Source organism: Falco peregrinus, chromosome 5, assembly GCF_023634155.1.
Source record: "Falco peregrinus isolate bFalPer1 chromosome 5, bFalPer1.pri, whole genome shotgun sequence".
NCBI lineage: Eukaryota > Metazoa > Chordata > Aves > Falconiformes > Falconidae > Falco > Falco peregrinus.
In genome coordinates this window covers 40,999,823-41,016,580 of record NC_073725.1, presented here as the reverse complement: position 1 = coordinate 41,016,580, position 16,758 = coordinate 40,999,823, and the positions used below count along the sequence as shown (strand labels likewise).

The 16,758-nt window shown below is 38.5% G+C and overlaps 1 protein-coding gene across 11 annotated transcripts in view; it reads left to right on the top strand.

Moving 5' to 3' along the window:
* The window catches only part of ADAM22 (ADAM metallopeptidase domain 22), a 137,756-nt gene that overhangs the window by 98,723 nt on the left and 22,275 nt on the right, over positions 1 to 16,758 (top strand). For 5 of the 11 annotated variants that reach the window (XM_055804257.1, XM_055804254.1, XM_055804252.1 and 2 more), the window contains exons 16-26: positions 2,441 to 2,512; positions 3,018 to 3,110; positions 5,243 to 5,323; positions 5,544 to 5,594; positions 5,889 to 5,952; positions 6,493 to 6,598; positions 7,702 to 7,818; positions 8,526 to 8,694; positions 9,619 to 9,727; positions 10,688 to 10,778; positions 12,091 to 12,108. In XM_055804257.1, coding sequence (XP_055660232.1) covers positions 2,441 to 2,512; positions 3,018 to 3,110; positions 5,243 to 5,323; positions 5,544 to 5,594; positions 5,889 to 5,952; positions 6,493 to 6,598; positions 7,702 to 7,818; positions 8,526 to 8,694; positions 9,619 to 9,727; positions 10,688 to 10,778; positions 12,091 to 12,108 — 971 coding nt within the window. Of the gene's footprint in view, positions 1 to 2,440; positions 2,513 to 3,017; positions 3,111 to 5,242; positions 5,324 to 5,543; positions 5,595 to 5,888; positions 5,953 to 6,492; positions 6,599 to 7,701; positions 7,819 to 8,525; positions 8,695 to 9,618; positions 9,728 to 10,687; positions 10,779 to 12,090; positions 12,109 to 14,978; positions 15,174 to 16,758 lie in introns of all 11 variants that reach the window. The other 6 variants (XM_055804249.1, XM_055804247.1, XM_055804253.1 and 3 more) reach the window with 2 other exon arrangements.

Sequence of the window (16,758 nt, the reverse complement as noted above, 5' to 3'; positions counted from 1 at the left end):
CTGCAGGGTTTAGGTGTATTCCTGCTGCATTTACTGAAGCATGTGTTAAAATGTAAAATAATCCGGATAATGATTTTGACTCTTTACTATATATGTTTAATGTTACCGTCTATTTAAGGAGGAAGCAAAGGAAAGAGGCTAAGGCAGAAAGACAGTCCAATGTGGAAAAAAGACTTCATAGCTGAGGTGGTCACAGTTGTAAAAGAGAAAGTCAATTCTGGAGTGATGCATATTCCTCTGGAGCAGCTGAGGAAAAACTGCATCTTCCAACAACTACAGAATTTTAATAAATGTTAGAGAGGGGGGAAGAGAAGGCATCAAATCTGATTAAGCCGAATCTGCTTATTTCTCAAAGACCTCCTTTTCATGGAAGATTGTGTTATTGAAAGTGGAGAGAAAGCACTGTAATTCGTTAATAAGATGTAAGAATTTCATTCTTTAAAATGTATCTGCATCTTGGAAATTTGTTTTTTACCAAGAAATATCAGTGGCTTTATTTCATTGCTGAGTGAATTGCTTCCACAGTGTAATGTGTCTTAGTTGGGCTTGTTTCGGTGATTAGGTTCGTTTGCATATCTGTCACTTGGAGAAAAAAAACAATTACACCCATTTCAGTCTAGATTGGCAGAAGTTACAGTTTTTACCAATGGCAGGTTGAAATGTGAAAGTTAGATGTGGAAGCCAGAGTGATTTAGACTTATTTATGTATTGTTGTTTGTGTTGGTTTAAAATTATTGTTAGTGGATGTCTGCCTAATTCACAAGGCTGTCAAACACATGTGTTTCCTAGCAAGGGTGGTGAAAAACAAACTTACTTGTGCTTTTCAAGAAATATGAGATAAAGGAAAACTAATGTGACAAGGTGCAGTGTTTGACAGTGCTTCACCATAAGATCAGCTGTGAACCCAAAAATTACATCAGTGACTGCTGGAGCAGACTGACCGTATGCTTTTTTCAAATGAATGGATTAATTGCATGATTTTGGGGGAAAAGTTATTGAATTTGCTTTTCACGATTTTTTTTTCTTCCATTTCGTATTTAACTGTCCCTGTATATTGCAGCAGACGGACTCAATGTTTCAAGGCAGAACCCTGTGCTACTGCCATCTACTTGTCTGCATTGTGCAGGACACCTAGAGATACTGAAGAAGTTATCTGGAAAAATGTGTAGGAAACAAGCAGTTTTAACAACTCTTTAATAATTCTAGAAGACAACTGCTTGATTACATTTAATGTTAAATCCTATATATGCATTTCATGCTGCAGTCAAATTTCCATTTTAATAGGGGGATCTAATAATAGCAGGTCAGTCTGTGCCACAGCCCTCAGGCTGGTTTGTGGCACAGTGAAGTACATGGGGTGATGCTCCATCCTGTGGGCTACTGGTAGAAAGGCAGCAGCTGGAGAGAAATGTGCTCTACACCATAAGCAATGTCCTTGTGCAGATGGCTCGTAAGCAGAGTGGTTTCTGGAATGATCCTAGTTTAACTGGAGAACAATCCGCAAAACTTTAGTCTTGATGACACACCTATATGCTTTTCTCATTTATGTAATAAAAAGCTACTGTTAAGTTTTCTTGTGGCCAAAGGAAAAAGAATGGTTTATTTTTGAAGAATTACATTTAGAAATTTTAGGAAAACAATGAAACTGGAAAGAACAGAGTATAAATGTCCATTAGCAGAGAGCATCACGTGGTTCCTGTGTAAAAAATGGTAAATGAATCTTGCCTCTGGGAAATAAAAATACTACTGCAAATATACAAATTCAGACATTTTAAGTTACAGTTTAGTGGGGAGGCTGAAAGGAAAGGGAGGAAGCTCAGCAGCTATACTTTCTCACTTGCCTGTGACACACAGACTTATGGAAAACTGCTGAGAGTTCTCAACTGTGGTAGAGGAAGAGGGGAGGAAAAAGCATCTGACTACAACAAAAACTGACAAAGAAACCCAGCTTCTCCCTTTTCCCTGCATTTCTGAGCCACATGCTACCAAAGGGCAATTTTTTTTATGACTATTCCTTCTGAAGTTACAATGCAGGCTTCAACCTGGGGCAGAGCCTTCATCCCTTGAATTCTTGAACAGCAGCAATTGCAGCCCCTGTGATGATGGTGAAAATGTCATATTGGTTTAAATTTTTTTCCTTTATTGTCACACCTTTTGTTTTTTATTGTGTCTTCTGCTCTAACTGAATCTGCTGTAAAAATGGCCCTCATGCACAGATGCTGTGTGACTCGACAGTATTGCTGAATTAATTCACAGCATTGTTTGTTCTCTGCACATTTTGTTTGTGGTGTTCCTAGTCTGTTTATCCCCGAGTTGTGGGTACTGTTTTTCAGTTAATGCATTTGGAGTGCTAGCTAAAAAACCCACATTGTACAGAGTAAATATGACAATGATTCCCTTAGGAGAGACATGCCCTTTGATTTCTGATTTTGCCCCACAGCTTCTGGATCCTCCAGAATGCGGCAATGGTTTTGTGGAAGATGGAGAAGAGTGTGACTGTGGGACGATAGCAGTAAGTGCAATATACTTTAAATTTAGATTCTCCAGGACTTGGTGCTGCCCATCACTGCCATTAAGATTAAGTGGGGGAAGACAGGCGATGCTAAGGTCCAGTGGCAAAAGTTTAATCATTTTTACCTTTGCCCATCATGTTTAACACAATGTGGGCCAGCTTTTTTATTCTATCACCACATAAATTCTGAAGAGTAATAGTAATAGCTACCTGTGCAGAATCAGGCCTTAAAAGATGTTGAAGTAGTTTCCTAGATGGCAACATGACTCTGGTCAATGCTAAAATGTCAGTATTTAATGATTGACACTGAAGTTAGAAAAATTATTTCCTATATTACGTAGGAAACAGCACCTTCATGCCCCACAGTGCATGCCAGTTTCTCTCTCCGGGTGCCTAAAAGCCTTGTTAAAGATCTGTTCAGGTAGCATGCTAAGATGAGATGTACTAAGAGAGCTTGGGGCTCCTCTTTTCCATGTATTCGATTACAAGTGTGTGTGTTCCTCAGGAGTGTGCCAGTGAAGGAGGAGAGTGCTGCAGTACTTGCACCCTGACGGCAGGCTCCCAGTGCAGCAATGGACTTTGCTGTCGGAAGTGCAGGGTAAGGGCTGTGACCTTCAATGCAGCATCCAGGTGGGAATCCATCCAGGTGGCTACAGGCACCACAGCACGTCTTTTTCCTTGCAGCCCTTGTGATTACTTTTCTGAAAGCTTACCTTTTAAAATTGGCTGAAAACTGGTTTGTCTGGGGCTATTCTCGGTCTTTTAGGCTTGGCTTCTGGGGGCAGGGACTGTGATCAAATGCAGAGGTGAATTAAAGCTTTCTGATTTCAGGCAAGTTTGAATCAGGTTGAAGTTCCACAAGGTTTCATTAGATGGCCTTGTTTAAACATGCACATCCTTAATCATGGGCTGCCCCCAATGCCTTGCATGTTGCACTCGATTTGCCCCATGAGACTGAACGCGGAAATCATACCACAGAGGGCCTGAGAGATGGGTATAGTAAAAAACCCACAAAATGCAGTTAGCAGAATTATTGAGAAGTGTTCATCTAGAAGACACCTGCCTTCACTTTTGGTTAGATCTGCCTATGTCTCCTTATGTTTGGACTGACTGAAATCCCATTGAGTAAAAGGAATCAAGCCCTGTGTAAACTGTAAGGCGTTCTTCCTGATATATCAGTAAATAGTGAAAGGAGGTTTAGCCAGATCTTGGCTGTAAAGGGAACCTAGCTAAATATGACTTCAAATAGTTGTTTATACTCATTTAGTAATAATGATAATTACCATCAATATTATTAAAACTGTTGTGTACTATGTGTGATATTTTTATCTTTGTCTGTGGGCATTTGAGGGTTTCATTTCCTTAGGAGGAACATTAGTAATAACTGCAGACCACATTCTTGACTTTGTACTCATCCTAATGTTAAAAAAAGAAAAAGCACAGATTATGCTGGAACAGATCACATTTCCCTAAGCAGATTCCTTTTTGCAGATTGCCAGTGTGGGTGAATTTTGTTCAAGTATCCAAGTCACATAGGCACCATATTAAAGACTATCAGAAAAAAATTAAGCTTCTGTGTACCTACATTATTTTTGCAAATGAGATAAGGGTTTATCTGCATACAGAGTGGTGAGGGTGAGCCAATGAAGAGAAAGGCAGAGTTTTGCAAAACACATGTCCCTAGAAGGTGTTAATCAGGACAGATCAAAAGACCATATATAATAGTTTCCAAAGTTGGGGGTTACCTTCCCCTGTAATATCCTGCCTGAAAGCAGGAGTGAAGGAGGAATTGCAAGCAAAACATGGTGAATGTATATCCCAGCATCCTGTAGTGTCTCTGACAACATTCCTGTCTGTCTGCATTTTTCCAGAGACTGGTAGGAAAAAGATAAGCTGAAGGCCAAGAAAAAGTACCAGAGACTAGCTCTTCCACTGGCATGTGCCTGTTCACACCAGCTGTGGAGTTAGCAGTTGTCTCCCAAAAAATGTATGTGAATGCAGATCCAGAAAAAAAGTCAGAGAGCTGCAAAATGTATCACAGTCTTAAGAAACCTTTCAGGAAAAATAAGGGGTCTGTAGTACATCCATGACCAGCAGCACTAACAAGTGCTGGTAATGAGATGTCTTCCTGCTTTTACAGGTCTTGAGACAGCACTGAAATCTTTAACTGAAATGCTTCTGTTAGGTCACTGGTACATTTTCCATTGTCTGTTCACCTAAAAATGGTGTCAAACTGTACAGAATTCAGTTAATTTATTAATGGTTTCTGTTCTGCAACAGTAATGGGGCATTGTAGTAACCATAGTGTTTATACCTAGAGCTTTGCAGTGTTCTTCATCTCTAGGGAGATCAGGATCACTCTCCCTGTTTTGTGAAGAAGAGCTAAATGGTCACAAAAAGGCACAATGACCTGCTCAAGATAATGCTGCAAGCCACTGCAGTACTGGTTTGATAAACTCCAGGGGTCCTGTGTCCCAGGAGAGCACTTACCCTGCTCAGCCCTGCACTTGATGCACTTGGGAGGGGATGTCTCAGAGACTGATACCACTTGCACCAGTAAATGGCTGGTGGCTTGAGTGGTCCGGTGCTTGCACCAGGGAAAGTCTTCCCACTTCAGTCAGCACCTGAAGATTTCCCATTTTTTATTTTAGTTAAAACTCTAAGGAAGCGTTGAATTTAAGGCAGGACATGGAGAAACCAAGACTCTAATTTTCTGTCCTTTTTTTCCAGTTTGAACCTAAAGGAGTTTTGTGCCGAGAAGCGGTGAATGATTGTGATATTGCAGAGAACTGCACAGGAAATTCCAGTCAGGTGATTTTTGTTTCTTCTATCCAAGAGATTAAAAAAACCTACCTGTAGTCTCTCAGTCACTAGAGAGAATGTTACTGCTTTGTATGGTAAGATGTATAAAAATTACATTAAACCTTCTGCTACTGAAAAAAACAGTATGGTACTGAAATAATTTACCATATGACTTGTATACTTTCGCTTGTCTGCTCTATGATCTATTAGTTATTTTCTCTTTCTATAGTGTTCTCCCAATATTCATAAAATGGATGGATATTCATGTGATAACAAGCAGGTAATTAGCACTTCTATTTGTTTTACATTCTTTCTGCTTTTATAGATTGCTTTTTGTAGATTTTGGTTTAATTTAGATTTTATAGATCTTTGGAAGTCTCCTGGGACAGTTCTGCTAAGATTCTTGAGTTTTGGGTGCTAGTCATGTTTTGGAGCTAAGCATTTAAATGAACAGAAGGTAGAATCACATATTAGTTGCCTCAGTAGAAAGCATAGAACAAATCTGTATGTTAAACAAATACATATTTTGGAAAATCAAGTTATTTGAAACTTTTCTGTATCTCTTTCTTCCTAGGGTATTTGTTTTGGGGGAAGATGTAAAACCAGGGACCGGCAGTGTAAATATATCTGGGGTGAAAGTAAGTGAATGTTATTGTTTCTAAGTTGGTGGTTGTTCATGTGGCTCGAAAGATTGTCTTAGCTAAGAAAAATTATGGAAGAGGCATATTCAGAGCCATTAAAACCAGCTAAGACTGTATGTCACTCTTCGCTCTCTTCCCTTTTCATTTTGTCTTTCCATTCTCTTTTCCAGCTCTTTCTCTAGTGTTGGTTAACTTACTGGTGATTCTTCTGAAGTCTTAATTTTAAGTTCTTATTCACTACCACCTAGGGAGTATGTACTCATATTTATTGATTTATTTCAGTGGTTTCTGGACATTTTTGACCAATAAACCCTAGTCAATCTGAACAAAATTTTATAACAGTCTTGTGGTGCCAACATAAAACCTTTTGTTGAGAACACTGTGCAGAATTTCACAGGCCACCTATAGACCATGGTACTGCTGTTCACAGTACACAGGTTGGGGAGCTCTGCTTGGTTTGATTGTGCATCCCCAGTTCCCAGGTCCTGACCTTTAAAAGTCTTCATCATCTTAGAAGACATTTGTTTCTGTTTTTAGAAGTGACAGCTGCTGACAGGTTCTGCTATGAGAAGCTGAATATTGAAGGGACTGAGAAAGGAAACTGTGGAAGAGACAAGGACTCTTGGATACAGTGCAATAAACAGTAAGTTGATACATTTAGAAAACAACTGGTATGAGATTTTTTTATCCCTGATCCAGTTCTTTAGCTGCCATAAAAAAGCCTCTATATGGATTAGATGTCTGGCCGCCTTCTGCAGACCTTAGACGTTCTGCTGCCTTAGAGCAGGAAATTCTATAGAGATTGGAGTGTTGAGAGGAGGTGATCTCTGAACAAGAGAGCACCATCTGAATTTTGGTAGCACTTGGACCAAAAGTGCTTCTAGTGCTCTTTGTGAGGCTTAGCAGCACAGAGGAGAGAAGCCTGTGGTTTCACATCTCGGTGTGGTGTTCACCTGTTATGCTGTGCCGTTGCATTGCTAAGTTGTGTTCAGTTTTCATCATATTGTAAGTTTCCACATCTTTTCCTACAGGTTGCTGCTTAAACCATTGTTTCACATTCTGTATTTATGTAGTTGATGACTTCTGCCTATTTTTGAACCTTTTACCATTTCTTATCAAACCGCACCTTGTTTTTTCAGATGAGTTCTCCATTCTGTCAATGCCATTTGAATTCTAGTTGTGCCTGCAAGTGAACTAATGTCCTTTCCCACCTTTCTGTGGAGATTTCATAATGTTACTTTTGCTTCATTACAAATCCATGAGTAAAAAATATTCAGTAATATGGGAGAGGCCCGACCCCTCTGTTCTGATGGTGCACAAGTCTCCACGCGAGTCGTAAAGTTCCTTCAACAGCTGAATTAAACTTGATGTCTCTAGTTCCCTTACATGTGTGCCATTTGAGAGTTTGTTTAAAGTCAGTATATACTGCTTCTCCTCTATGGGCCAGTTACTGTATCTTAATAGGATATTAAATCAATTTGATATGGCTTGTTCTTGACAGCTCTCTGCTTGCTATTACTCAGAGCATTTTTGATAATATATAATGAAAAAGACTTTTCCTAGTCTAAGCTCTGAGGAGAGTAATTTTCTTGGGAAACAAGAAATTTATGGGAGTTACTGTCAGTGGGAGAAAGACAAGGAATAACAAACACATTACAAAGCAAGTGAAGAAGGCCATATTTTTTTGATCGTCCATTTTAATTCAGTTTTGGTTTTGGTGAGTATCTGTTCATTCTCTCAATACAGGGATGTGCTTTGTGGTTACCTTCTATGCTCCAATATATCCAGTGTGCCCAGACTTGGAGAACTTGATGGTGAAATCACATCATCAATCTTGCAGTTTGGAAAAGTCTACAATTGCAGGTAATTGGAAGTCCTGAAAACAGAACAGAGACAATCAATATCCATCTTGCATAGAAAAGCAGCTTTCTCCTTCCTAAGTGGAGAACAACTGTTTCCATTAATTATTTTCTTCCTGTTAATGCATAGTCATTATTCCAGCAATTATTATTAACAACCTTTGTTAAGCTTCAGGAAATGGGCTGCATGTGAGGAGTGCAGCTGTTTTGCAGTCCCCTCTGTGTAGTAGTTAATTTTGCCTGTAGAGTTGTAATGCCTCTTCTCTGGTCTCTTGATTTTACATTTCTTAATGTTTGTAAAATACTTAGACATATGCCTGTACTGCCAAAGCTAACTGGCAGCTTAATACATTGCCATAAGTTAACTGATTCCCAATTATAGACCTGGTGTGTTCTTATAGCTTCACACAACTGTAAGATAAAATAAAGTTCCTGCACAAGTAAACTTGGTGTTTTATCTAACACTAGTTCTCACACTGGAAAAATGGTCTTTGTTTTCACCATTACATTTATTTCATGTAGATATACTGTGGTTTTGTTTGTTTCACATTAGAACCAGTGAGATAAAATTAAGCCCGTGCTTACTCTTTCCTGGTCCTGGGCATCATATAATGCAGACAGAAATAAAGGCAGCAGCCCAGAGCCCAGTTTCTCAAGCAGTCCCATCTAATCACAGCACAAGTCACCGGGGTCCCCTTGGTTGTCTTGCAGTGGTGGCCATGTGAAGCTCGATGAGGAGACAGACCTGGGCTATGTGGAGAACGGGACACCGTGTGGGCCGAACATGGTGTGCCTTGAGCATCGCTGCCTCCCCATCGAGGCCTTCAACTTCAGTACCTGCCCAGGCACCACAGACAGCGAAATTTGTTCAGGACACGGTGTATGTTCTTGTATCTTTAATCCTTTTTTCTGTTTTTGCTGAGTACCTGGTGTTGTGTAGTATACTAGCTAGACCTTTTAGGGTGCCAGAAGTGTGACTCTAGAAGTCTTTATGCTAGAGAAGCTTTCGTAAAGGAAAAGGGAAGGAGGCACATAAGTAAACATAATGCATACCAATCAAGGCATCTTAAACAATGAGCCATTGTAAGCATGTATTAGTTTTTAAAAATTTTTTATCAATCATTTCTTTTGCTATCACTTCATATTTCCTCAGGCAATGTACAGGAGAACATAAAGGTTTTGTGACCCGAGAAGCCTGTGTCTCTGTTCTTCCAGATGCTCTTTTTAATTCCCTCTTTATTGTGTCAGCAGCCAAGAAGGTTCATAAAGTTGTTGGGTTTTGTTGGCTGACCTAGTGAAGAGGGCAGTGAGCTGTCTCTTGGCTAGTGCTCGCTTCTCTGCTCTCATTGCACAGCCGATGGCTTTGCCGTGACCCTGGCAAGTCCCCTTGTCCTTCAGTTTGAAACAGTGTCCAGGTCCCTATGGCTGAGCTGAAATCAAAGTTGTTGTTCTCTCATAATGTCTTTTGTCTTTTATACTGCGTTAGAACTCCCTTTTTAATCTGAAATCAAGCACTTCATATTTTGAAAAAATAAAAATAATTGAGGTTCAGAGTCTCCCAAAGCAATTATAAATGGCTCTGTTAAATATATTGCATTAAAATACATTAATATGCTTAATAGATATTGCATATATTTATATATAAAAGTAGAATAGTATATTTATATCTGATATACATTAAATTTTCTGTATATTAAAAATGTGTTGCAAAATTTTGCAGGCAGACTATATCTATACTGTAGGTATTAATTACGTGAATACATTGATTTTATGATTTTATTCTGAGCTACATGTTTGGCTGCAGGTTTGTAGCAATGAAATAAAGTGTGTCTGTGACCGATTCTGGGGAGGAGATGATTGCAGTTCTCGCATCAAGGATGATATGTTTTTTGATAAAGATGCCATCAATAAAGGTATGTTGTTACCATTTTTACCAATAACTGGAAAATCTTGGATTTGAGGAAGATTCATTATGCAAAACTAGATATCCTAATTTTTTAGGTAGCATACAGCACAGTGCACCGTTAGGAGCCTCATTCCCTTCCCTTCTTCCCACAGCAGAAGCACTTGGTGTCTGTGAATTGAGGTCTCAGAACTGGGGCTAGATGTGAGCGGTGCTGCTTGCAAGCACTCAGTACACCTCTCAGGACTGGTACCAGTGAGGCTGGTTGTACCTTGCTTGTCCCAATCACCTGAGTGGCCTTATTAATATATTGATAGAACAGGTCAAGCAGAAAGTTACTGGGACTTCTCATATCTAGATGGAAAGGCAGTGTTACTTGCATGACTGGTAGAGTAAATTTTTTATACATGGCCAGTATGCAGAATGTTGGCAAACAACGTTTAGGCTTTCACATTTTTTGAGTGAAAATTTTTATTCATCTTTAGGCTTGCATACAAGAGAAAGATGTATTGTGGAAAAATGAGGGTGTAAATGTTTTTCATTATAAATCCTTGTGGGGGGGACAGCTTTACCATCTTCCAGAATGTCTCTTTTGGTTATATTTATTCAGCTATGGAAGGGATTTGAGCAAAACCAGTCACTTTTATTCCAATGTAAGCATGTATTTGCTAGGCAAGTTGTAAGGATGTAAGCTACAGCAGTTTAGTATTGATAAAGTTATATTGGCATACCTGACACAACTTTCCCATGTAGCAAGTGTTCAATAAAGGGAAATGGACACAGAGGTCAGAGCTTGATTTACAAATGATCTTTTTATGTCCGTGCTATCTTTCAAAATTTTATTATTGGTTACAATTCATCAACCTAGTGCAAGTTGTCCAAGCAGGTTTTTGAAAGACAGTGCATTTACTGGTTTTGTGTATTTTTCTCCTAAAACCCTGTGTATTTTTCCCCTTTCTTGTGTTTCCAGGTGTTGTTAGCACAAATATAATAATAGGGGCTATTGCTGGCACCATTTTAGTGTTGGCTCTCGTTTTAGGAATAACTGGTTGGGGTTACAAGTAAGTAAATTGTGTTCTTCTTAATACAGTTTAAAAATATGTATATTTCATCTGATAGTTGATTATGTTATGAAAAGAACAATTCAAACATAATCTAAAAAATCCATATTGGATTATATCTATATAATGACATTTTTATAGTGTTAGCATTTTTCAAGCAATTCTTCCATGTGTGTGTGGTTTTGGAGAGCCTGATCTGGGTTTGAAATTTATTTCTAATTTAGTTCTTTTTTTTTTTGTAGACGATCAGATTGTGATTTTGCTGTATCTGACAAATGAAATACAAGAATAGTCTGATTCAGTTATAAATCTTTCCTAATGATGAAATAAATTTAGCAAGATCGGCCTTCAATCAGTCAGTAAAGCACTAAACAATAGGCTTCCTTAAACAGATGTTTATATTCAGTCAGCTTAACCTGAAATTAATTCAGGCACGTATTTCGGTAAGAGAGAAATCTGTAATTTGCAAGTAAGTTGCAAGTTCTCCCCTGATGCAGAACTGTCAGTGTTCTGCTCACTGAGAGCCAAAATGGATTATTTTAGCCTGACTGATCTTTTTCAGTTTTTCTCCTTTTGTGAATTTCCTCTAAAACCAGAGTGGTTTAGGGTTTTTTTGTATGTATTATAATAAGATTCAAGGTACTTTGTCACCTGTGTTTGGGTAAGTGGCTTTTGAAGTCCTCCTGCACAGATCCTTGGTATGCTTGGAGGGCAGGGCAGGTTCAGCTTCAGGCAATGCTGTAGCTGAGACAGGGTCCCAGCGGTTTGGCATAACAAACTGTCACATCCCCTGCTGGTTGTTAGACTGAGATGGGCTGAGAGCAGCTCAGAAATACGTAAGGAAAGAAGCATTTGGAAAAAAGCATGAAGATTAGTATAGTAGAAAGATAGGTTATGCTGTCTTGGTATATCATCCTCAGCTTCTGGCAGCATCTGGCAATCTGGACTTCTGAGTACAACTCCGAAAATTAAGGGCTCATTTTGAGATCACATCTAGCCATTGGGATTAGTTCTTGGAGGTGGAGAGCAAGAGGGCACCTTTCACTGGCAGCTTCACAGTGAATAGATTTAAACTCATCATGAACTGCAGCTCCAACTCAGCATTGATTTTAGCCATCAACGTGAATATATTTTCCTTGTTTATTCTGAATTACTGTTTGTTTATTTTAGAAGTGTTTTCTGTAGAAATATTTTGAGTAAAAATTTCATTCTGCCTACATTGCTTTTCTCTTTATTTTTTTTTCTCTTACTGACCACGTATACCTGCATACTGATAAATCATTCTTTCTTTCTCTTCTCTTTGTATGGAAAGAAACTACAGAAGACAGAGGTATGTGATAAAAGTAATGGAATGTATCTTAGAAAGCTCTGAAAATAGCTTTTCTTCTCTCTTGCTCATTTACATGCTATAAAGAAAATACAGTGATGAGTTACCATATTGTAAAGAATATTTGCTTGAATATATGAAACTGGTATTCTATGAATACATTACTTGAAATATTGATTTCACTGGACTTGGTAGCAAAAATAATGTTTACTTCTGAGATAGACTATTTTATTTAGGAAAACAGGAGAATATTTCCAATAAGAGAGACTGAAAATCTGTTAGAGATGAAAGCGTTCTTGAGAGGCTGAGAATTGAATAATTAATATTAACATGATGTTCAGGAGCCTTTTGAGACAAATTCATTCCTGGAGCTTCTTTGCAGTTAAATTGCTGTGCGAATGAAGAGCCTATTTTTTCCTGCCAGCCTGCTTGATTGATTTGTAGCTAAAGCATGATACCATCTTCAGCACAGGACTGAACTTTTATCATTTCAAGCTTGTGGCCAAAACCCAAACAGTTCCTAGTGACTTGGGTTTGGCGCCTGGAAGACCGCCTCCCTTTGATCAGTCATCTGCCAGGCAGATGAGTCTTCTGGGAAGGAGTTGGCTCCTTCTTCTCTGTCCCCCACACATTAGAGGGTTTCTCAAGTTCCCCTGTTTTCTACCTGTATCACTGCCTCCTGGTCCAAGCTGCTGCTTTGTTGCCGCTACCTGTTGTGCTTGTTCTCCATTTCCCCTGCCTGTGTAGCACTTTCTCTGCCAGGCTCAAAATACTTGCAAAAAGCAGAAAAGCGCTGCCGAGTGCTGGTTGTGTACTGCAAGGGTCAGGTAGGTGGCAGGAACAGTAATAGGAAACAACCAAAGGTATGGAGGTCAAGCCTTATGGAGAGGCTGATGGATAGGAAATGTCACCCAGCACAAGGAAGACAGAATTTCAGGGTTTGGTGCTGCTTAGCGGAGTGTGATGTATCTGTAATTGCAGACTAACATGGCCATCAAGTCACTCATTATACTGTGGATGTTGCAGTGTTGGCTGAGGACAGAGCAGCCAAAACCTTGAAATACAGAAAGAGACAGCCCCATGCATGTTCACGTTGGAGTATTAGAGAATCTAATTTTTTTAAATTCCCTCATCTCCAGAAATCAGTATACGGACAGAGAGCTGTGAGTAAGCAGTCAGTCTGCAGCTGTGTCTGTGGGCATGGGAAGAGTGGAAACCAGCATGAGCTGAAGCTTTTGAAAGTGACGGAGGGCTCCATCACTTTAAAGATGATGGAGATACTTCGTAACTAAATCTTCTTCATGCAGAAAATGAAGTTCTGTAGGCTTGACATCTAAATAGAATAATTTTGAATATTTACAAGGGGTGATCCATAAATGGAAAAATCAGACATCCACCAGAGTGTCTTTTTTTTTATTATTAATTGTTTATTATTACTCCTTAAATAAAGATGAAAACAAGCCATTGAGGTATTTCTGAGCATTACGTAAGGAATGATACTTGGTATTACTAAGAACTGAAATGAGTAAATGGAAATAAAAAGAGCCAATTAGCAAGGGTTCTGCCAGCTGGGATGGTGTGGTTATAAGGGCACAGCTACATGGGAGAACTTATTTCTGACAAAGTAGTGAGAGACAGTTTGCTGGAGGAACCCTGGGAAGCAGAGCTGCCCACAGTGAATCAACTCTGAATACACCCATGTACCAGCTGGGGAATGGGACAAGAACTGAGACTGGAGAAGTGTTAAATGAAATAGTGTGGAAGTACTGTGATAATGATTTATGTGCCGTATAATTATATATTTTAAATACTTTAGAGGCATTAGAAATTCAGATACAGCATGAAGAGAGGCCAGTTCAGGTCTGTAGTTGGACACAATCTGAATGTGAATCATGAATCAACCTTCTGATAAACGCACATCTTAATAGGAGCAGACTGAGGCAAAAAGGCCTTGGAAAGTGCAAGGCTGAATAGATAATTCAGTTTCTGGTATTATGATATAGTCAGCTCTCAAAGTAGCTACTTGTTCTAGGGAGGATTTTTCAACCTGGTAGAACTATAACTGGAATATTTGCATGACAGTTTTTCTGCTGGCAATGAATTCACTATCTGCAAAAAGTCACATAACTTGATTAGGACTTTCTAATGCATAGATAGTTTTATGCACCATAACCAAGCTTTTGGTACTGGAGGAGGATGAACTGCTGTCAGATAGGTGTGGCATTATTTTCTTGTGTCTTGCAGATTGAGTCTACTGTGGTAATCAGGAGTAGCTGAGAGCCTCTGACACTGGTGTTAGTTCCCTTGCACAAGAAAACAGTTAATAAACTGGAGGTTTTTCTCCTCCTCATGTGGTTTAAATAACTCAACAGGTTGCTGTTTATGAATTTTGTAATGATCACAACATTTAAATGAAAAGTACTTACCTCAGAAGGAAAAAAGCATTCACTTTTCCTGAACTCTTTTTTTGACGCAGGCATGCATTCAGCTCAGGCTGCAGTACTCGTACTGCACCTGGGGATGCTTTTAGCAACCAGTGTGATGAGGCATCTGAAATGTCTGAACTTGGTTATCCAGTGCCTCAAGAACCACAAACTATTCACTTTAAAAATTGTGATCAGCGTTTATCAGTGAAATGTTCCTTGTTCTCCCATACCAAAACCACATAATCCACTGTTCTGCACATATCAGAAGCATGTGGGAATCTCTCAGATGGTTGAATTATTTATTAATAGGCTTACTGTGTGTGGTTAACAGGTTTTCTCAAGGAACGCTATCCTTGCCACTTGCTTTTAAACTCACATTTGTGCATGTTTGTGTGTGTGCTGGTTCCTGTCATGTTTTCTGACTCTACAATGTTTATTATACTTTAGACAAATACCCCAGGGAGATTATGTAAAAAAGCCTGGAGAGGCCGACTCTTTTTATAGCGACATGCCTCCTGGAGTCAGCACAAACTCTGCATCTAGTTCTAAGAAGAGGTCTGCTTTTCTGTCGCATTTTCAGATTTCTACCTGTTCCATCACCCATTATTCCATTAGTCAGAACATTTCATTGTTTTGCAGCAGGTTTGATTCTTTCTTCTTTCTTTGTGGAATGTTTGAAATAACATCCTTTGTGCTTTGATTACTGATTTTTCTCACATGCACTGAGCTGCTAGTTATTACAATTAGACCAAAATAAATAAGTTTTTTATTGTAAACCAATTTTCAATTAATCAGATTTTCATGATCTCCCTGCTTGAGAATTGTTTTCAAGTAGACTGTAATAGCAATTGCTGGCTCAAAAAAATAATTAGTAAAATACCCACAAATGTTTTTTTTAATCATGGTCATGTAATCAAAGAAAAGGAACACTGTCTTGCTTTAATAATAGTTATAAACATAAAATGTTCAATATAAATGTTATTTTTATATCTTTATTTGTCAGTGTCGCTAATTCACTGAGTTGACCTAGACTTCTGGATAATAATTGTGCTGTCTCACATTAAAGATGATAGTGCTTGCATTTTATTCCACTTACTAGACTAGTATACTTAAAGGTCAGAAATTGTTATCTTAGAAAAGAATTCTACAAAGACTTTCTGTATTTTTGTGCTTGCCTTTAAGAGTAACCATTAGATTTTGCCCTTAATCAGATTTCACTAATTCTGTTGTTGTTCCAGTTACTTAAAAAAAACCATCAACATTTTACAATGGAAAATTCATTGAAAAGCATTGAGAGTCATTTGTAATTTCTAAGATCATTAGGTCATGATGCTCACCATCCCTTTGCGGTTAGAAGTCCTTTAATTGTGAAAATCTCCAGCTGTCAGTTTAAAACAATTTATGAGAAGCACTATGTTGTAGGAGGGATAGACAATCCTAAACTGCTTCATAAGAAGCTCAGTTCTTGTCTCACTGAGCAGTCTGTAACTGCGCAGCTGATGAAGCCATTCTCTTGGTTCTAGTTTCAAAGAAAGTAAAGAGAAATGTATGGAAAGGGTATATTTGCAGTAACATTTGCTATTTGGATATAGCAGCCTGATTCTATATGCAACTTCTTTCAGTCTGTTTGAATATGTTATTAGGAAAACTGTAGTAGTGATTAATTAATGATTTCTAATTTTTAAATTAAGCTTTTTAGATGTGTGAATGGAGAATTATTTTTTTTTCAGGGAGGAAGTGTTAATCTTAAATGGTGCATTATTTGTGTTGAATCTTTTCTCATTTGGATAAAATTTTGAAAAAAGCATTGAGAAAGCAAGTTTCCATAGCTTTGTGTAAGCAGGTTGAAAAAACAGTTAAGAAAAAAAGTGTCTTTTTAAATGAATGTCGTTTAACGTGTTCGTTCTCCCATTCAGTATCTGTCTTCTCATATTTCATTTCTATCATGTGCGTCTATTTATTATTTGTTCTGAAAAGCTAATGGTTTCTAAGGTCTGTCTGTACTAGAGAGTTTTGTTGTTTCCCAGCACCAGTTCAGGTATGTTGTGCCACTGTCAAGTCTGGAAAAGTAAGTCTGACAAATATTCCATTAACATTGTGGTGGAGCTGACATAGTCCTTCCATTTGAATGCCCAGAGTGCTATTTCCTACCTTCCAAGCGGGTTTTGATTTGCTCAGTGTGCATACATGGATGGCATCTTTTGGGAGATGTTAGAGTGACTGGGCC